The sequence below is a fragment of the Gigantopelta aegis genome, chromosome 9 (genome assembly GCF_016097555.1).
Source record: "Gigantopelta aegis isolate Gae_Host chromosome 9, Gae_host_genome, whole genome shotgun sequence".
Lineage (NCBI taxonomy): Eukaryota > Metazoa > Mollusca > Gastropoda > Neomphalida > Peltospiridae > Gigantopelta > Gigantopelta aegis.
The window spans coordinates 36230678-36254110 of record NC_054707.1 but is presented as its reverse complement, the minus strand read 5'-3'; the positions used below and the strand labels follow the sequence as shown (position 1 = coordinate 36254110).

At 40.0% G+C, this 23433-nt stretch overlaps 1 protein-coding gene across 1 annotated transcript; it reads left to right on the top strand.

Moving 5' to 3' along the window:
- The first annotated feature begins 12173 nt into the window (after positions 1–12173).
- LOC121381546 (putative nuclease HARBI1) lies at positions 12174–13217 on the top strand. Its single transcript, XM_041510878.1, has one exon. It carries the CDS (start codon positions 12174–12176, stop codon positions 13215–13217), a length of 1044 nt encoding a protein of 347 aa, XP_041366812.1.
- The last annotated feature ends 10216 nt before the right edge of the window (positions 13218–23433 follow it).

The following is a 23433-nucleotide window of genomic DNA, read 5'->3' as shown; positions in this document are numbered from 1 at the left end:
TTGTTTGATCTAGAGTCAAATATTATGATACAAACTTATTGTTACAATTTTCTCCCATTGAAGATCCCCCCCCCCCCCCCCTAGTTTGACTCGCTTAATAACATGTCGTCTTCGCATTAAAATCAATTTTGAGCGGGTTCCAGTATTATTGTACGAGACGCCGCAGAAACACCTTACTACTTTGTTCTTTCGTCATGATACATTAAACCATTAAAACATTTTGTTTGATCTCTTGTATCTAAAGCCAGTAAAACTGACTGTCTGATTAAATACTTGTTTACATAGACGGGTGGTGGAATGGGAATTCGATTTGTCTTTTCATCTGATGCAATTTTAGTCCGATTGGCTAATTCGGTATCAGTATTGATTGCGGAAGTTCACGTAATCCTAAAATACACCGGATAGAATTAAACAGTAAAAGTTTGTTTTTGTTTAACGACACCACTAGGGCACATTGATTTATTAATCATTAATTATCGGCTATTGAAGAAAATAATATCATGAGTGAAGTCCAGGCTGCTTTTCGTAAAGGCTACTCCACAACAGACCACATATTCACCTTACATAATTTGATAGATATCTTGAAAAAAAGAAAAAAGAAGTTGTACTGCGCGTTTGTTGATTTTCAGAAAGCTTTCGACATGGTTTCACGAACTAATCTATGGCAAAAAGTTATTATATAATAATATAAACGGCAAATTCTTTAGAATCATACACCAGATGTACCAAGGCCTTAAATCACTTATATATGTAAACAACCAACACTCCGGACTATTTCCATGCAACAACGGTATCCGGCAAGGCGAAAATTTATCACCTGTTTTATTTTCTTTATATTTAAATGATTTAGAAGACTACTTATTCAATCATGGATGTGAAGGGCTTTCCCCTATCCCAAATAATCCCGAAAACCCAATTGACGTTGGTCTTCAACTTATCTGTCTGCTATATGCTGATGATACAGCCCTCTTAGCAACAACTGCATCTGACCTACAGCATACGTTAAACACCTTTTATGAATATTGCAAGACATGGAAACTTAAAATTAATATCACTAAAACGAAGGTAATTATTTTTAACGGTACAGCTAAAGACTACAGACATATTTTCAAGATAGGAAACACTGCTTTAGAAAACATTAAAGAGTATAAATATCTAGGAATTACATTTACTAATAAAAATAACTGCCGAATTACAAAGATGAGACTTAAACAACAAGCTACCAAAGCAATGTATTTTGTACTTGCAAAAGCCAAAGAACATTTTCTGTCAGTCGACTGTAAACTTAAAATGTTCGACTCGATGATCCTTCCATTTTTACTACATGGGTGTGAAATTTGGGGACATGAGAAAACTGATATCTTAAACGCTGTCCAAATAAAAATTTTTTCAGACATATTTTACCAGTAAAAAAATCGACACCACTATTTATGTTATATGGAGAGCTGGGGAGAATGCCTATCGAGCTAACTATATACAGACGAATGGTCTGTTATTAGGCACGAATTGTATCGGGGAAACAATCTAAACTATCTTTCTTATTATATAGAGCAATGTTATTAGACCATCTTAGCAATAATACCAATTATAACTGGATCACTACAGTAAAAAAATATCCTGAATAATTTAGGAATGAGCGATGTCTGGCTTTCCCAATCTTTTGTATCAGTTAAGGTCCTCTCTCAACAAATAAAAAATAGACAATATGACCAATATTTACAAACATGGAGTAACGAAATAGAACTCTCATCGAAAGGCACTACATACAGATATTACAAAGAACACCTCAGTCTAGAAAAATATTTTACAGTTATCCCTGAAAAGATGTGGACAATTATTTTGAAATTCAGATTATCTAATCACTATTTGCCTATTGAAACCGGACGCTGGAATAACATACCTAAGAAAGACAGGCTATGTAACCTATGTGATGAAATAGACATTGGTGACGAATACCATTATATTTTCGTCTGTAAATATTTTCATGATTCCAGGGTCCAGTTTCTACATCCATATTATTATACACGACCAAATACTTTCAAATTCAAACAACTCATGAACAGTAAACGAATCAGTGTATTAAAGAATTTATCAAAATTAATAAATGTTATTACTAATATCTTTAAACGCTCAAAATGCACCCAAACTAACAGTATTTAAGGATTGTACTGTTTATACTGGAAAATAACTTATTTACTGCATATATTGTCAACCACCATCTTGTCATGTGTATATTGTGAAGTGAATGTGTGTACATATATACATTTATATTGTAAAATCCCAAATTCTTCATGTATATATATATATATATATATATATATATATATATATATATATATATATATTCCTATTATATTATTCCTTTATATTATGTAGCCCTCCTATGCCGTTGCTGAACGGCCAGAGTGTAAATAGATTCTGTTCTGTTCTGTTCTGGATGTCAAACATTTGGTAATTTCGACATATATATATATATATATATATATATATATATATATATATATATATATATATATAGTCTTAGAGAGGAGACCCGCTACATTGTTCTATTAGTAGTAAGGGATATTTTATATGAACCATCCCACAGACAGGACAACGCATACCACGGCCATTGATATACCAGTCGTGGTGAGAATAAAATAGTGACATGCATCCAAGTTTGTTATTCATACTGGCCCACTTTCATGTAACCAGGGAGTAAATATGCAGCTGGAATAAATTTCTTAATAAAGTGATGAGAAAAGTACTGTTATTTTCAGAATTTAGATTGCTTTTTGTTGGGTGCTTGGGTTTTTCTCTAAGAAAAAAAAGAAGAAAAAAAAGGTTTTGTTTAACGACACCACTAGAGTACACTGATTTTATAATCATTTGCTTTTGGATGTCAAACATTTAGTCATTTTGATATATAGCCTAAGAAGAAACCCCCTTCATTTCTTTTGCATTAGTAGCAAGGGATCTGTTATATGCACCATCCCACAGACAGGACAGCACATACCACGGTATTTGATATACCAGTCGTGGTGCACTGGCTGGAACGAGACATAGTCCAATGGCATCACCGACGGGGATCGATCCCGGACCGACCGTGCATCAAGCGAGAACTTTACCACTGGGCTACGTCTCGCCCCATGTTTAAGATTACGTGTTAATTTAATGTTTGACATCCAGTAGTTGATGGTTACTTAACCATTGTGTTCCAGTGGTGTCGTTACACAAGACGCGTCGTGGCAGGCCATCGGTCTACAGGCTGGTAGGTACTGGGTTCGGATCCCAGTCGAGGCATGGGATTTTTAATCCAGATACCGACTCCAAACCCTGAGTGAGTGCTCCGCAAGGCTCAATGGGTAGGTGTAAACCACTTGCACCGACCAGTGATCCATAACTGGTTCAACAAAGGCCATGGTTTGTGCTATCCTGCCTGTGGGAAGCGCAAATAAAAGATCCCTTGCTGCCTGTCGTAAAAGAGTAGCCTATGTGGCGACAGCGGGTTTCCTCTAAAAAAATCTGTGTGGTCCATAGCCATATGTCTGACGCCATATAACCGTAAATAAAATGTGTTGAGTGCGTCGTTAAATAAAACACTTCTTTCTTTCTTTTTCGTTCGTTACACAAGACAAACGTTGATGTTTCTACAGAATCACGCAGTCACGTGACTTATTCTAGTAGCGCTTGAGTAAATGACACGTATCGGTGGTAGGTAATAGCTCAATTTGTAAAAGGAAGGAAATGTTTTATTTAACATCGCACTCAACACATATTATTTACGGTTATATGGTGTCAGACATATGGTTGATGACCACATAGATATAGAGAGAGGAAACCCGCTGTCGCCACTTCATGAGCTACTATTTTCAATTAGCAGCAAGGGATCTTTTATATGCACCATCCCATAGACAGGATAGCACGTACAACGGCCTTTGATGTACCAGTCGTGGTGCTTTGGCTGGAGCGAGAAATAGCCCAATGGGCCCACCGACGGGGATCGATCACAAACCGCCCGCCCATCAAGCGAGCGCTTTTACCACTGAGCTACGTCTCGCCCCCAATTGGTAGAGAACGTTGGTTAAGAATATATTTGTTCGAATACTCTTGGTGGATGTTAAGTTATCTGTTACGTTTAGATACAACGTAGGAACCGGTGGTGGGTGGTGAAGGTGGAGGGTCCTAGCACAAGAATAGAGTTATAACTCGGTCAAACTCGGTCAGAGTCTGTAACAGTCCTTGGATGTAGGGTTGTATCCAAGGAGGAACGATTTGCTCCTGTTACCCACCCCTACACCAATTATAGTGATACATCTAAAAAGAGGGAATCTAACTCCAACCCTAACCCTGACTCTAAACCTAACTCTAACCCTAAAACTAACCCTGACCTTAAACCTCACCCTAACCCAAAAACCAACCCTGTCCCTAAATATCTCCATAACCCCAAAACCAACCCTGACCCTAAAACTAACCCTGACCCTAAACCTCACCCTAATCCCAAAACCAACGCTGTCCCTAAATCTCACCATAACCCAAAATCCAACCCTAACCCCAAAACCAACCCTGACCCTAAAACTAACCCTGACCCTAAACCTCACCCTAACCCCAAAACCAACGCTGTCCCTATATCTCACCATAACCCAAAATCCAACCCTAACCCCATAACCAACCCTGACCCTAAAACTAACCCTGACCCTAAATCTCACCCTAACCCCAAAACCAACGCTGTCCCTATATCTCACCATAACCCAAAATCCAACCCTAACCCCATAACCAACCCTGACCCTAAAACTAACCCTGACCCTAAACCTCACCCTAACCCAAAAACCAACCCTGTCCCTAAATCTCACCATAACCCAAAAACCAACCCTAACCCTAAAACCAACCCTGACCCTAAAACTAAACCTCACCCTAAACCTCACCCTAACCCAAAAACCAACCCTAACCCTAAAACCAACCCTGACCCTAAAAATAAAACTAAACCTCACCCTAAACCTCACCCTAACCCAAAAACCAACCCTAACCCTAAAACCAACCCTGACCCTAAAACTAAACCTCACCCTAAACCTCACCCTAACCCCAAAACCAACCCTGTCCCTAAATCTCACCATAACCCAAAAACCTACATAGACATATACAAACCACTTTATACAAACACCACTACAATTTTACCAATTCAGAAGCAGCCCCCCCCCCCCCGAAGGGCAGCAAGAGTTGGGCTGGCTAGAAATTACAGCCGACTCTGTGTTCCCATCTGGACAATTACAGCGCACATTCCCCGACAAGGAATTAGATGATGGGCCAGCTTCAACTCAACACGTTTATTACAGACTACCGTTTTTACTATATGTATATGGCAGGCTTCAGGCCAGTACCAAGTTTCAGTTGAGGTGGTGTTGTCGCTTTTATGCGAAGAAGACAGGGGGTGGGAGTGGTTGTTTTCGATTGATTTTGTTTCTTTTAAGTCAGTCTCTCTCTGTGTCTCCGTCCGTCTCTCTCTCTCTCTCTCTCTCTCTCTCTCTCTCTCTCTCTCTCTCTTCTCTCTCTCTCTCTCTCTCTCGGTCTCTCTCTCTCTCTCTAACTCTCTCTCCGTCGTTTCTTGTGTTTGTGTCTGTCTGTCTGTCTGTCTCTCTCTCTCTCTCTCTCTCTCTCTCTCTCTCTCTCTCTCTCTCTCTCTCCTCTCTCTCTCTCTCTCCGTCTCCGTCTGTGTTTGTGTCTGTCTGTCTGTCTGTCTGTCTGTCTCTCTCTCTCTCTCTCTCTCTCTCTCTCTCTCTCTCTCTCTCTCTCTCTCTCTCTCTCTCTCTCTCTCTCTCTCTCTCTCTCTCTCTCTCTCTCTCTCTCTCTCTCTCTCAAGCTCTTTGGGTATAAAATGTATAAATTGTGAGAGAGGAACGATTCTGAGCTCTTTGAGTATAAAATATACTAACTAAATAGACCAGTGGGCCCACCGACGGAAATCGATCCGTCTAAGACGCGTCTAAACTCTTTGAGTATAAAATGTATTAACTGTGAGAGAATAACGCGTCTAAACTCTTTGAGTATAAAATGTATTAACTGTGAGAGAATAACGCGTCTAAGCTCTTTGAGTATAAAATGTATTAACTGAGAGAATAACGGGTCTAAGCGCTTCAAGTATAAAATGTATTAATTGTGAGAAAATAACGCTTCCAAGCTCTGTGAGTATAAAATATATTAACAAATGGCAACCGACCCTGGCCCGTGCATATGAAACTTTACAGTCAGGAGGGGCGGGATAGCTCAGTGGTAAAGCGCTCACCTGTTGTGCGGTCGGTCTAGGATCGATTTCCGTCGGTGGGCCCACTGGTCTATTTCTCGTTCCAGCCAGTGCACCACGACTGGTATCAAATGCCGGGGTATGTGCTTTTCTATCTGTGGTATGGCGCATATAAAGGAAGGAAGGAAATGTTTTATTAAACGACGCACTCAACACATTTTATTTACGGTTATATGGCGTCGGACATATGGTTAAGGACCACACAGATATTGAGGGAGGAAACCCGCTGTCGCCACTTCATGGGCGACTCTTTTCGATTAGCAGCAAGGGATCTTTTATATGCACCATCCTATAGACAGGATAGCACATACCACGGCCTTTGGTGTACCGGTCGTGGTGCACTGGCTGGAGCGAGGAATAGCCCAATGGGTCCACCGACGGGGATCGATCCCAAACCGACTGCGCATTAAGCGAGCGCTTTTCCACTGGGCTACGTCTCTCCCCCATATAAAGGATCCTTTGCTATTAATAACAAAATATTGTGGGTTTCCTCTCTAAGATGGAGTCAAAATTACCAAATGTTTGACATCCAATAGTTGATGATTAATAAATCAATGTTATCTAGTGGCGTCGTTAAACAAAACAAACTTTATAGTTAGACTAAAAGCTTTAATGACGTCACGCACATTCAGTTTGTATGACACTGTCGTGTCATGACGTTAAAGTTTCAGACTCAATTGGAGTTTTGAGTCATGACTAAAACTTTTATAAACACGGGGCGTGAGGTGACAATACGAATACGAATACGAATACGAATATTCGTATTTGGATTTTCGATCATTTCACAGCGTATTTCACAAATAAATACAAATAAATACATTACAATGCATATACATAAAAACCACATCTATAGCCCGTACCACAGGGAACGCCTCTTTTCATGCTATGGAATTTACTACAAGTTATTTGTTCTGAGCCGATTGTTTTCTAAATTAGACACAAAAATAGGTGGGTTTTTTTGTTTGTTTGTTTGTTTGTTTGTTCCAAAGCACTTACTTTTCTTCTTACGTCAAACAAAACTGAAATTATTTACCACAAATAATATATATATATATATATATATATATATATATATATTGCAATGCCCTCGGGGAGAGAGGAAAAATGACTCGGGGGGGGGGGGGGGGGGGGATTGTACATACATCACCGCGGGGACCCCTGAAGCGCGGGTCCGTAGAACATGTGTAGTGCCCACAAATGTCGCAACGACAACAAATGTCACAATGTTACCGCCACAAATGTCCTAATCGACCACAAATGTCACACGATTGACCATAAATGTCACAAAGGTCTCAACTACAAATGTCACAACGCTGAACGCCACAAATGTCACAACGCCAAATGACGCAACTCACCAACCACAAATGTCATAATTTACATTGACGTTTTAAAAAAAAATCTTGTTTTGTCCTTTAGGGGTTATATCCTTCGCTCAAATATATTGTCCCTTGCTCGGCAGGATTACAGGATCTATTCCCACTGTAGCATCCCCTAAAATGTTTCATTATTAGCACCAACTTAGTGGTCTGGAAACTTGATATCAAATCAATATTACACTGTAAAAAAACACTGTTGAATAAAATGACCCTCGTACCATGTTCAGCACCATATAAGTAATGTTAGTGTGAACAAGACTGTCATGTTCGATCGAACTGCTATAAAGGCCACCTTTATTTAACAACCACACATCAATAATGGGCACTTCAAGCGCTACATTACGTATACCAATGCATCTATTTTAATCTGTATATAACGACCACCTGCTAATAAAGTTGACTTTTTGTAAATTCTTTGTTATATAGAGGTTTACGGAAGACCTAGTAAGTTAGAAGAAAATATGTGTCTAATCCATTTGTTAAAGCAATAACATATGTTTCAGTTAATCAAGTACTCAATGTATACAGTGTCCCACGAACTGTGATGTCATAATAGAGAAGAGTGGAACGTAGCTCAGCGAAAGAGCGTCAGACTGCGGTTCGAGTGGTCCAAAGATCGATCCTCCTCATTGGACTCTTTTAGTTATATCATGTGTTATAACCAGTGATCAATAACTAGGACCGAGCTAAGTGCTATCATATGAATGGTGCTATCATAAAAGAACCCTTGTTGCTAAGAGTAGCGAGCGTGGCGGGAACGGGTTTGACGGTAATTAATGTTTCAGCAGTCTTGTAAAACATACAGATTTTATTTTACCATTTTCACATACTGTTTTAATGCAGTTAATAAGAATAATATCAGAACGGTCTAGTGTGAATCATTTTATGATGTGTATATCAGGCAATGAGGTTGCAAATTCTCTCTCTCTCTCTCTCTCTCTCTCTCTCTCTCTCTCTCTCTCTCTCTCTCTCTCTCTCTCTCTCTCTCTCACACACACACACACACACACACACACACACACACACACACACACACACATATACCCTGCAACTGCCCGCGGCAATCGGCAATGCCATAGAGATTACCGCGGAGGTTTTCATTCTCTTTGGCACTTTTTGTTTTGCCGTGGAATAAATTTGATTTGTTTTTGTTTGTGGGTTTTTTTTTTGTTTCTCAAGATGTATTTTATTAATTATTATATCTTCACCCATTCACCGTGTTACATTTCTCTGCTGTAATAATGGTACACCATTAAGGTAAATAAATTGAAATACATTGCAAAAAGTTATTAAAATTTATATAAACATTTACCCCCCCCCCCCCCCCCCCTCTCTATCTCTCTCTCTCTGAGCTACGCCCCACTTCTTTATTATGACATCACATTTCGTATACACTGTATACATTCAGTATTTGATTGATTGAAACATTTTATTGCTTTAACATATGGATTAGATACATATTTTCTTCTAGCTTACTAGGTCTTCTGTAAATCTCTATATAACAAAGAACTTACAAAAGTCAACTTTATCAGCAGGTGGTGTATACGTAATGTAGCGCTTGAAGTGTCCGTTATTGATGCGTGGTTGTTAAATAAAGGTGGCCTTTATAGCAGTTCAACCGAACATGACAGTGCACTGGCTGGAGCGAGAAATAGCCTAATGGAAAAAATTGTGTTGCTGTATATATTTATCAACAAACAGTGTTGGCTGTCAATATTAATAATGATTTGTCCGTTTCTGTATACATGTATTATAATGGTCGGTATAAGAGTGAACCTGTAATGACAGAACCAGGCCCGTAGGAGCCGGGGAGGAGGGGGCTTGGCTGAGCCCCCCCCCCCATCCCCTTTTTTTTCGCCAGTTTTTATTTCGGGACTTTAAAATGTCTTTACCGGCCTCGGTGGCGTCGTGGCAGGCCATCGGTCTACAGGCTGGTAGGTACTGGGTTCGGATCCCAGTCGAGGCATGGGATTTTTAATCGAGATACCGACTCCAAACCCTGAGTGAGTGCTCCGCAAGGCTCAATGGGTAGGTGTAAACCACTTGCACCGACCAGTGATCCATAACTGGTTCAACAAAGGCCATGGTTTGTGCTATCCTGCCTGTGGGAAGCGCAAATAAAAGATCCCTTGCTGCCTGTCGTAAAAAGAGTAGCCTATGTGGCGACAGCGGGTTTCCTCTAAAAACAGTGTCAGAATGACCATATGTTTGACGTCCAATAGCCGATGATAAGATAAAAAATCAATGTGCTCTAGCGGCGTCGTTAAATAAAACAAAACTTTAACTTTTTAAAATGTCTTATAATGCTAATACGGAAACCTGACGATAGAACCACCATAAAAATGAGCCCCCCACTTTGAAAATCCATCCTACGGGTCTGAGGACGGAATCATCCACATCGAACTCTTAATAGCAACACCTGCAAAGGTCTAGTGGTTGCGTGCCACGGAATTAATGCGCGTGGGCGGACACGCTATCTGGTAAGTTGAGTAGGGTTCTTAAAGAGACTCAGTTGTCTGCTATGGTAGCATGTTTTCGACTAATGGCGCCTTTTTAATGACTACTCTATAATTACACATGCAATGAGTTTTCCTGCTTAGAATGTGTTTCTGGTCGGAATCCAAATTAAGATTTTATCTCCTATGTATGTGTATATATATATATGTATCCTACTTCCGGTCTCGTCATGGTTTCTTTTTGTTAAAAGTGTAGGTGTATTCACCGATAACCTACACTTTTCCTCCAAAAGTGTAGGTGTATCACACCTACACTTTTCATTTAACTACACCTGTATTTAAAACAAAACAAAAAAACAAACAAAAATTATGAATAATACATAGAATTTTTCGCTGCTTCAGAACCAAAAGGGTGTAAGTCTGGGTTTGGCACTTACTGGTATCAATGAATGCCCCTAAGTGAGCTGCATCTGGTGCACAAAGGCTGTATGTAGGTTTTTGAAGCTATCCCGCATTTATCTTGGGTTAAGCACTTACACCTTTTGGCTCTCTTCACTAGCAACTAGTAGGCTTGAGACCAAAAGGATGTATGTCCCCAGTGCAATTGACATACATCCTTTTGGTCTAGGCTCCAGCATTGAGTTTCTAGAGGGTGTAAGTCATTGGAGCAGTAGGAATATTCACCGATACACCTCGTAAAGTGTGGGTTAACTATTACACGTGTGTGTGTGTGTGTGTGTGTGTATGGTATGTATGTATGATATGTATGTGTGTGTGTGTGTGTGTGTGTGGTATGTATAGTATGTGTGTATGGTATGTATAGTATGGTATGTGCATGTATGTGTGTATGTATATATTGTTGTGGCCGCGTCCCAAGGATATCAACAATGTCCAGATAATATAATCGACATCCACGGATGACGAAGCCGAAGTGTTTCAGTTTCCAGAATTATAAATGTATTTAAATGTTATGTAAAAATGAAAATAAAGTTAATGTTCACAGATAAGTTTCCAAAAGATAGATAGATCTCTTCCTTTAAGACCAGCCTCGGTGGCGTCGTGGTTTAGGCCATCGGTCTACAGGCAGGTAGGTACTGGGTTCGGATCCCAGTCGAGGCATGGGATTTTTAATCCAGATACCGACTCCAAACCATGAGTGAGTGCTCCGCAAGGCTCAATAGGTAGGCGTAAACCACTTGCACCGACCAGTGATCCATAACTGGTTCAACAAAGGCCATGGTTTGTGCTATCCTGCCTGTGGGAAGCGCAAATAAAATATCCCCTGCTGTCTGTCGTACAAGAATAGCCTATGGGGCGACAGCAGGTTTCCTCAAAAAGTGTCAGAATGACCATATGTTTGACGTCCAATAGCCGATGATAAGATAAAAAAAATCAATGTGCTCTAGTTGCGTCGTTAAATGAAACAAACTTTTTTTTTCCTTTCAGCTCCAGTTATATTAAATCACTGAAGACTGTATAATACCCAATGAACGTAAACTTTTCTGTAGCTTGCTTCTAAATATTACTTCTATAAAACAAGTTAATTATATATAGGCCCAGATGATAAATTTACTTTAAAAAAGTTAAAATTATTCCAGTTTCAATTTAAATGTATGTAATGTAATAAAAGTTAAAGTTGGCAAGTTAGACAAGGGGAGATGCAGAACCGGGTTATTTTAGCAAAGGGTTTGCACGAGAGAATGCATTTTTTGTTTGGCAGACCGTCTAAATTGCTGAAATCACCTGATTTTTTTCGGCCCAACACTTAAAAGTTTATTTTTGGACTCTAAGGCCCATATTTATAAAGGCGTTTTAACGGTAAAACACGTTTTAAAAAGATAAAACAATGTTTTAAGAAGAATTCATATTTACAAACCTGTTCTAACTTTAAAACGGCGATACAAAAACACGTTTTCACATCCATATTTACAAAAGCGTTTTAAAGTTAAAACATATTTTAACACACCCTAAAAATCTGTTTTAGTTAAAACAACGAAAGGGCATGTCTAACTTGACCACGTGTCAGGTCTCAGTCACTACAACATTTTGGGACATCAAACATGGATGTGTTGCGACAACAACAACATCTTCAACGAGTTCATGACATCAACTATGACCGTGCAATGCGACGTGAGCGTGTTTTCAGAGACAGAGCCGATCCCTATGACAGTTTGTCTGAAGAATGTTTTAGAATGCGATTTCGCCTTACAAAAAAATACAGTTCGGAATGTAAATGACATGGTGAGGCAAGATATAGAACAGCCAACACGTCGAAATCATGCTGTCTCATCTGAACTGCAAGTCCTAATAGCATTGCGATTTTATGCAACAGGTGGATTTCAACTCACTATGGCCGACGTTCATGGACTTTCTCAGACGACTGTATGTAATGTCCTCAAACGAGTGACCATTGCCATTGCTAGATTGAGACCACACTATATAGCATTCCCCAATAACGTGGAATTGGACAGTGTTAAAGCAAGGTTTTTAAATATTGCTGGTTTTCCAAACTGTGTAGGAGCTATCGATTGCAGTCATATTCGTATAATTGGACACGGTGATAACGGACAACGACTTATCAACAGAAAAGGCTGGTCTTTTATCAATGTCCAAGCAGTAAGTGACACTAACCATACATTTGTGAACATAGTGGCACACTGGCATGGGTCAGTTCATGACAATAGAATATTTGACAACAGTTTGCTAATGCAGAAGTTTGAAGATGGAGATATAGATGGATTATTGATTGGTGATTCGGGATATCCCTGTTTGCCTTACCTAATGACACCTCTGCTCATTCCAAGAGATGCTGCCGACAATAGATACAACCAAGCTCTTTGTTCAACAAGAAACTCAGTGGAATGCATGTTTGGGATTTGGAAACGCAGGTTTCCTTGTCTAACATACACTCTCCGCTTCAAGGACATACGTACATCTCTAGCAGTGATCGTAGCCACAGCGGTGTTGCATAACATTACTGTCACTGAAAGGGAACCTAATTTTAATGATGACCTTGATGATCCACAGCCTCCACTTAGAATCAATGGGGTGCAAAATGGTCGTGGCAATGCTGTCAGAAGGGCAATGATTCAGCAATATTTTTCTTAACATTTAAAATTGTAATAAATAAAAGATTTGAACCAGTAAAGCATCATGTACATTTTTATAAATTTCTGAATAGAAGCATCAAAGACGATTATTATGCAATCAAAGGGTATTGTACATATGAATGAGTTCTTGATGTGTTCACAGAGTCACTGGGCGGTTGGTCTTTAACTATGATTAGAAGTAACGGAACTTGAAGTTGAACACTTTTTTTCCAGTACTGCTTCTTAAGTTCAAGTATTTCCTTCTTCAATCTTAAATTTTCCATTTTCGCCTCGTGTTCTTTTTTTTGCAAATTCCAGTATTTTCATCTCTGGTGTGTGTTTTTCTTCCTCCTGTTTAATTGATTCTTGTTTACTTTCAACCTGTTAAAATAAAAATCCGATGATAGTAGAGGATTAAGAATGTTTTGTATTAGTTAAATCATGTTTTAACCTATAAAACTAATTTTGTTTTGTTTAATGACACCAATATAGCATATGTATTTAGTATTTATTAGAAGAATGGGATCCTATATACGCACATTTTCATTGTTTTCCTATCAATAGAAAAGAAGGTTATAATGTAAACTAAAAAGTAAAGTTTGTTTTATTTAATGATGCCACTAGAGCATATTGATTTCTTTTAATCATTGGCTAATGGACGTCGAACATATGGTCATTCTGACACAGTTTTTTTAGAGGAAATCTGATGCTGCCATGCTACACTTTCCGATAAGCAGCAAGGTTTCTTTTACATGCATTTTCCCACAGAGGACATCACATACCATGGCCTTTGATGAACCAGTTGTGGATATAATGTAAACTAATTTGCTTTCAAATTAACTAGAAGACATTGTATTAAATGGATTATCCACATGTTAGGAAATAAAGTATTCATAGTAGTAAACGGCAAACCTGCTCTTTCTGCAGCGTTGTATTCTGAATGGTGTCATTTGTATTCTGCGTGTTGTCATTTGGAGATGGGTTTCCATTTATAGCATCTGAGGGCTGATCATCTGTTTTCATAGGAGTATTGAGGATTTCAAACTCGGATACATCTCCATCAATAAGCAACGTAGACTGACTGGTATCTGCTACTGGTGTGGCATCATCGTCAAAGGAATTACTTAGCGATACCAGATCATCATGTATTGTTTCGCAAATATCCTTGGAAATGTCTTGTGGAGATGATGGCTTTTCTCCACCACCTGTTTTGTTTATGTCACGTTTATGTTTAGCATGTTCTTTTTTGGCCTGACATTTGGCACGGCGCCACCAGTCTCGTAGCTGCACTATTGTTTTTCCTGTGTGTTCCGGGTATTGTTCATGACAATCTTTAAGTACCTCTTCCCATGCCGCCTTCTTTTTCTTATTGAAATTAATGTCATTCCGTTTGTCTTCAATTATGCGAGCTCTCTGCTTTATAGATTGCACTAAGAATGCCTTTTCTCCATTCGAAAAATTGTTTGTTCTGTTTTTATCAGACATGACATTAATTATAGAATGTTCAAACCAGTCTATCTCAATAATGTAATAGCTTTGTGATTGTTAGGTGATTTTACAATGATGAATTGAGTAGTGTCTTAACCTATATATACGTTCTGTGCGTGCATTCCATTTCACTGAAATCTGACAGGCTGCATGCAATGCATGCATTTCCCATAATTTTGCTACTACATATATCTGCAGTGAAAACAAAAATGTATGGTTCATTTCCCCTTATGCTGATAGGATGGGGTTGTGGGAGGTGAAGGGTGAGGGATGTGCAAAACAAAATAATAACTTTAAACACCGATAAATTGACCGGTAAATATTACTATTTAGTTGTTTATGCTAGGAAATCGTGTTTGAACCCATGCAAGGATAAAAAAGATTGAAGACAGCATGCCTACTCACGCCCTATATCCATCAGCTTCAACCATACATCAAATATCCTTCATACGGGTCTGCACTACATGCTTATCTATGACATAAAACATGTTTTAAATTTAAAACGGAGCCTTAAAACAGCGTGGTAAATAAAACAGTGTTTTATATTAAAACAGTTTTTATAATATGGATTTAAAACGTGTTTTAGGTTAGAACATGTTTTACCTAAAACGCCTTATAAATATGGGCCTAAAAGTCTTCCAGATATGAGTAGAGTTATTCGCTGTTGGTCTTAGGCCTCTCTGACCTTATTCTAAATTGTATTGCAAATTCCGCCCACTTCATACTTAGCTCCTCCGCCCCCCCCCCCCCCCCTCTCCTGTCCCGACTTAGTCACTGGCGATGTCAGAGAGTAAGCCCATGATAGGCGTGCTCGAAAACATAGTGTGCACGTGAAAAAGAGTTGAGTTGAACGAGAGATTTCTAATGCTTTATGTATTTAGAGGTTTGAGTGGCTTTGTTGAAAATGAGGGGCGGGACGTAGCCCAGTGGTAAAGCGTTCGTTTGCTGCGCGGTCGGTCTGGGATCGATCTCCGTCGGTGGGCCCATTGGGCTATTTCTCACTCCAGCCAGTGCACCACGACTGTTATATCAAAGGCTGTGGTATGTGTTATCCTGTCGGTGGGATGGTGCATGTAAAATATCCCTTGCTGCTAATCGAAAAGAGTAGCCCATGAAGTGGCGACAGCGGGTTTCCTTTCTGTATATATCTGTGTGGTCCATAACCATATGTCCGACGCTATATAGCCGTAAATAAAATTTGTTGAGTGTCATTAACTAAAACATTTCCTTTTTGTTTAAAATGATTAGTATCGGGAGTTACAGATATTTCTGTCTTCCAGTTCTATTTGATCAAACTCAAAGACACAATTTTTCTTCGTTTATTTTTCTTCAGATTTGTTTAGAAATCAATATGGACGTCTTATAGTAGTCATTTAAGTATGAAAATTATTTATCTTTGCAGAACATCCTATGCATGTCTGCTGCTAATCCAACTGGCGAGGAAGCATATTTGTTTAAAACATAACACTCTGCTTGTTTTAACCTGGAGGCCACGATCATATCAGTGTCTTTGTTGTCTTTGTAATTTACAATATTCCGATCTTCTTATGCACTATATAATTAGCTCCCGGTATTTATCTACAATGCTCATGTAAGCAAGCGAAGGCGATGTCCCGTGACGTATTGTTTATGAGTGTTTATGTTAGCTTGGAATGAAATAGTGCCAATCAATACTGAAGGTTCTTTCTAGTGCTAATAACTCATTTTCCATAGTTCACACACATAAAATGCTTTTGATAAGCAAAGATAATTAACTAGTTTTACACTTGTAAGTGGGTTTAGTCTGCGTGGGTGACACCCTGATTGCAAAAGTGTCATACTTGTAGATTTGATAATCTTACCGGCTTCTAAAGTTCGATAAAAATATGAATCGTAATTTTAAGCAATATTGTTCACAGATCAAGATCATATCTTGCATATTGCTTGTTGTACAGGAGATAACAGCTTTATCTTCCGCTTGTGTGGGGCAAGACACGTGAACATCAAGAATCATAGTTCCTTTTTCTTTCTTTTTTTCGATCAGCTTAACATGCTGCAATTAATTTATGTATAAAGCATATAGTTTAGGAGGAGAAATACTACCTTGACATAACCCCTTTTGCTGTCTGAAGTACTGTGAGTATATATTGTTTTACAGGGACACACGATTTGACATTGTTATATATTCTGTTCAAAATAAGCCAAACTTTAGGTGGGATTCCTATTTCTGATGCCATTTAGGATTGAAAGCTTTTGAACTATCGAGCTTCGTAGGTATGAGACGGACCTTTACAAAAAAAGGTTGAACATTGACTGAAACCAAGTTATGTCTACTAACAAATGTATGGAAGATATCACTTTAACAAACAAGGTCTTTGAACCCGCTATTTTGACGTCACCAATAATAATAATAACAGTTCCTTGTGTTGAACTACATGCAATGTTCAATTCCTCCAACAGATCTAAACATTCAAGATATAAATCATTAGATAAATTAGATGCAGGAAGATAAGCACAAAATACACAGATGACAGTGGAATCGTTAAGTACAACTTCAATTCCATCAAGACTGGGCCTGGTGGAAGATTAGGTTGTGTTAAACCTGTCACCCTCGTTAAAGGTGCACACCCTACTTTTAATCCATAAAAATGGACACTTAAGTTTAGTTAATTTACAAACCTGTAACTCATTTGGATAAAGTTGCAATAGAATGAAAGAAGAGTCTGTGACGTTAAAACCGGCAAATATCCTTAAAAATAGACTAGAAATCGAATTAAAAAAACCCCGCTACTTCTCAGACGCACGTGCGTTTTAAAAATGTGAAAAAAAATGCATTGTTTGGTATTAAAAACACCAGGATGACCAGAAACACTTCGGTTCTACGGAAATGGATAACCTAAAGAATACAACATAAGTAATGTTTGATTTCAGTGATCATAAACGACTGTAATAGTAAAAAAATATACTGTAGTGTTTAAAAACTAGTGTCTGTCCCTTTAAATAAAGTTATTATTATTATTATTATTATTATTATAATAAGACGATCACTGTTAATTTATATTGTATTAGTACTAACATTGTATTAGTATTAACAAGTAAAGCTATACCTCCTTTTTTAATAATTCGCTATAGCGTAGGGTCTCTTTCTGTTGCAGTTTTCGTATTATCATTAGTATTTAAGAAATTACGAATATATTCTTGTAAATGGTGCTCACTAATTCCACACACATCTATATTATGTTCGTGTAAATATTGAAGTAAATAGGGTATTCCTGACGTAACACCCCGACAGTTCCAACACATAATGCTAATCATCAACTGAGCCATTTTCATTGTTACTGTTAAATTGATTAAAATACCTTTTCTTTGAAAGCCATGGTTTAACATAAACAATAGAGGGCCAAACACCTTCACTCTCAGTTGTGTCACAGTGTTCGTATAGCACATTAATTTGTGCTGAGGCTGTTTTTTCTGTTATCCCTGTTGAAAAATCTTTAAAAAGGTTATTCTAAAACCATTTTCAGTTAGAAAATCCCTTAAGCCAGCCTGAGTTGACTTTTTGTCAATTCCACCAACATAACAAAGAGCAACTTTGTGTTTCTGAAATACCACAAAATATTGACTGTTTAGATAAAGTAGCATATCATTGGTCTGAAAGCGTCCATACACTAACGTTGTTGTTGGCCGAGGACAAGAACCGTTAGACAAGTCACGCTGGTTATGATGTGTCACGGGGACAAGTTACGTTGGTTATGTGTCACGGGCCAAGTTACGCTGGGTGTGGTGTGTCACGGGACAAGTCACGCTGGGTGTGGTGTGTCACGGTGGGCCAATCACGCTGGATGTGGTGTATCACAGGGGACAAGTTACGCTGGGTGTGGTGTGTCACGGTGGGCCGATCACGCTGGATGTGATGTATCAGAGGGGACAAGTTATGCTGGGTGTGGTGTGTTACGGGGACAAGTCACGCTGGTTATGTTGTGTCACGGGGACAAGTCACGTTGGTTATGTGTTACGGGACAAGTCACGCTAGTTATGGTGTGTCACGGGGACAAGTCACGTTGGTTATGTGTCACGGGACAAGTCACGCTGGGTGTGGTGTGTCACGGTGGACCGATCACGCTGGATGTGATGTATCAGAGGGGACAAGTTATGCTGGGTGTGGTGTGTTACGGGGACAAGTCACGCTGGTTATGTTGTGTCACGGGGACAAGTCACGTAGGTTATGTGTTACGGGACAAGTCACGCTAGTTATGGTGTGTCACGGGGACAAGTCACGTAGGTTATGTGTTACGGGACAAGTCACGCTAGTTATGGTGTGTCACGGGGACAAGTCACGTTGGTTATGTGTCACGGGACAAGTCACGCTGGGTGTGGTGTGTCACGGTGGACCGATCACGCTGGATGTGGTGTATCACAGGGGACAAGTTACGCTGGGTGTGGTGTGTCACGGGGACAAGTCACGCTGGTTATGTTGTGTCACGGGGACAAGTCACGCTGGTTGTGGTATGTCACGGGGACAAGTCACGTTGGTTATGTGTCACGGGGACAAGTCACGCTGGTTATGGTTTGTCACAGGGGACAAGTCACGCTGTGTCAGATGTCACAGGGGACAAGTCACGCTGTGTGAGATGTCACAAGGGACAAGTCACGCTGGTTATTCTGTGTCACGGGGACAAGTCACGTTGGTTATGGTTTGTCACAGGGGACAAGTCACACTGGGTGTTGTGTGTCACGGTGGGCCGATCACGCTGGGTGTGGCATATCACAGGGGGCAAGTAACGCTGGGTGTGGCGTATAACAGGGGGCAAGTAACACTGGTTAATTATTGTGTCACGGTGGGCCAATCACGCTGGGTGTGGATCGAGGTGGGTGTGGATTGATCTTCCCTTCACTTCAATTACTAATTTAAAAACAAAAAAGAAAACAAAAACAATAAAACAATATTATTCATGTAAAAGTAAATCAATAATAATATTATAACTGTAAGTCAATTCAATAATAAAAATGTAATACAGTTAGGAAACAAAATAATTAAATATATTATGAATCAAATATATTGTTGTCTACATGTTTCATATTATCAAAATTGCTAAAACACTGGATTTATTGTTTATTGATTTAAAATAAATAAATAACAGTATTTAAGTAGTTGTGATATGTATGAAAAGCAATTATCCCTTTAAATCCATAATCATAATCACGTTTTCTTACACATCCGTTGGTGAGGACACCGTGTGTTACTTTTGATAACACATAGCTGTTTAAACACGTACGTGTGTTAACAATTTAAAGACATACGACTGGCTGCTCCTAGGTGAGGACAAGGGCCCCGTTCCACGAAGCGATCTTAGCATTAAGGTCACCTTAGAGCATTAGGTAGCTATGCATTTAAGGTGATCTTAGGGCTAAGATCGTTTTGAGGAACGGGACACCACGATGGAAATCGATTACACTGTGATGTATAGTTAACCTGACAATCATGCGTCTGTAATGCGTAAGTCAGCTACAAGTGCAATGGCTGTAAATAACCTTTAGTCGAAAAAGATGTTAAGATTTGCTTAAAACCATGTTTTTGAGGATATGTAAGAAACAGAATAATACATTCGTGTCCGTTAGATACCGTTTATCTCACAACTCTTTGTTTAAAAACGTATCAGACTCGCTTTCGCTCGTTAGATGCATTTTAAAACAACTCGTAAGATAAATGGTATCCAACGGTCACTCATGTATTATTCTCTATGTGTATCTTTGATATATATATATATATATATATATATATATATATATATATATATATATATATATAATGTCGTTTAGTCGTGTCGTGAACTGTAGCTTCACGTAGCACAGAACTTTATAATGAGTCTGGTTTTAGGTCCGTACTTGTGACAGTCAATAATTGGTCTGTCACGGTTGTCATCTTCATATTACCGGCCACTCGGTTCATAGCCTCTAATCCGATTTACACCGGCGGCCCCTCGGCCAGATCATAGTGGGATTAGTATCTGGCCCAGGGGGTAATTTGGCTGCATGATACTACCCATAGCGAGGAGAAACCCGGATAATCCTCTTTGTCGGCACTTGAAGACTGTAGAGCCTTCACTGATGATCGATAATCACATAATTATTTCTGTCAGTAATACTCGGATGATTGATGTATTGACCAAATGTGAGAGAGAGAGAGAGAGAGAGAGAGAGAGAGAGAGAGAGAGAGAGAGAGAGAGAGAGAGAGAGAGAGAGAGAGAGAGAGAGAGAGAGAGAGAGAGAGAGGGAGGGGAGAGGGGGGGGAGAGAGAGAGAGAGAGAGAGAGAGAGAGAGAGAGAGAGAGAGAGATAGAGGGGGGGGGGAGAGAAGAAGAAGAAGAAGAAGAAGAAGAAGAAGAATCTTAACATGATTAAGTGATGGGTGATTTTTTTTTTTTAAATATACAATACTGGGGAAGCCGCATTAAGTTATGACGTCGCTTCCCAAAATGACGTCATTTCCCAAAATGACGTGAAATAATTATGACACATATATGTCATACTGGTTAGGTCTCACTACACATATGTCATCTGCCACTGAAACCCGTGTTAAATTGCCCAACTTCAAATGAAGGTTGCCAATGGAACGGGTTCTCGTTGACACTAACAACACACACCATTGCGAACATACATTATATAAGCATTTATTTTCACTCCAAAATAGAGAACATTTCCATCTCAGTTCTTTGCTATATAACCGCATCTGGCTGTAGTACCGGTGGTTCATGAACCGATTCAGGTCAGGTAAACGGTTTAACGTGCATATATACCACGAAGGTTTCACGCACGCCTGTCCTGGGCTTAATCTCTGGCCTTTGCCAGTGACTAAGTCCAGGACAAGGGGGGGGGGGGGGATTGAGTTTGAAATGGTCAGAATTTGGAATAAGTATTTAGTAGCGTCCAGCGACTGCGCGGACCGACTAGTAGACACCGAAAATGGGCCGTGTTCTGACTGGCTGAATTTCGATTCCTTCGGATCTAACTAGAAAAACCTAAGTCTACGGAGAATAACTGCACCTAACATCATGTCCGGACTAAGAATTTAAACCCAAAAATAAGTTTGACTGCTCGGCCGAAAAGGTTTTTAGGTGATTTGAGCAATTGAACGGGCGCCAAAGTAAAATGCGTTGGACTATTTATAAAAAAAATAAACATAAGAATTTGGAAGCTCGATCGAAAAATGTTTAAAGTCCAACTAAGCCCAAAAAGGAGGTTACCTGTCCTAGTTAAGGTTGACGCAGCAGGACTCATGGCGAGTTGATGGGCTGATCAGGGCTGAAGTTGGGGAGTCCTTCCATCAGAAACTGGTTGTTACGATCAAGGGCTCCTGTGTAGATGTCCCGCAGTACCATCTTTAAGATGCGATGAATGGTCGCGTTGGGCATCGTTGGCATCAGGAGTCCTTGTCTGTACAGCCCGTCCTGCTGCGCTGTCACATAGAGTTGTTTGGAGTGTAGGGCCTCCTGGAGCTGGTACTTCCCTTGTCCTGTTGGAAGTTGGCGCCAATGCTTGTCTGACCAGGGTCCCTTGAGATGTTTGGCATCGGTGAAATCACCAATAACCGCTCCTCTATACTTTGCCGGGAGTTTATCACAGACGATAATCCAGTCGGGTTGGTCGGACTTCTTCGGTGAGGTAACCGATGACATCTTCCTCCTCTTGGATTCTCGCTGGATCTCCGCTGGTTTAACAACAACAACCGGAGGTGGTGGTGGACTTTCCGGCGGGTCAGTAATGACCACATGGCCCGTGTCCATCGATGAAGGAACCTCTACAGGAGAAGCCTCCACTGTCAGTGGAGCTGACAGCTTTGGTCCCCCCTGGATGGTTCCTGGCGAGTGCTTCGGTCGAGTGGGTGAAGCCGGTATAGCAGAATGAACCGCCCCCGGTGGTTTAGCCACCGGGTTTGGATCACCCTGCACCGTTCCTCGTCTCGTCCTCCTCTTCGGAACAGGTGGAGCCGCCCCTGGCGGTTGAGCCGCCAAGTTAGGCTCCACCTGTGTAGTCTTAGGTCGCCTCCTCCGTCTTCTGCTGGTTGCGCGTCGCTTCGTCTTGCTGCCGTAGTGTAGCGTGACGGTCGCTGAGTCTCCATTGTGCTCGATTCTGTATTTGGACAAAAGCCCAAGCGATCGCAGCACAGCCCCTAGGGTGGGGGGGGGGGGGGGGGTGGGGGGGAGGGAGAGAAATCGCCACGTTCTCAAAACACAACCTCATCGTTCGAGAGACAACTGGAGAAAAACTGAACCGATTCACCCTGACTGTCTCTTGCGCTATACACCCATGCTCCAAAAGGTCAATGCACAATATTACAAAATAACATGGGCAAAATACAGCCAGAAGGCTTACCATTAAACATGCATACTGTTTTAATTCTTTACCATTTCCTGGAAGTGAATATGTGAATCATAACGTGTCACAATTAGGAACTATAGTGGACCGTGATCAATGAACTCTCACCCAGAAGTGAACGGTGCAGTGAGACCTTATATTTCAATGAATATCTTGAACCATGTGGATAATAAATAGTTTAAATCAATTATGGATTCTGAACACGTGTTGGGCAACTTGTGAACTTGACGCTTATCCCTACTCTTTAGAAGTCAGTATGAGTGCTACCTCAGACTCTAGTGGTGTTTATCATATGTTGACGGAAAGAAATAAGGGAATAAGGGAAGTTTAATTGACTACTAGCGTACAAATGTCTGTATGTCATACATAGAAAATAATACATGAATGGCCGTT

Bases quoted from the DNA above. Each gene is read 5' to 3' on its own strand.
- LOC121381546 (XM_041510878.1), top strand. From the start codon at position 12,174: ATGTGTTGCGACAACAACAACATCTTCAACGAGTTCATGACATCAACT.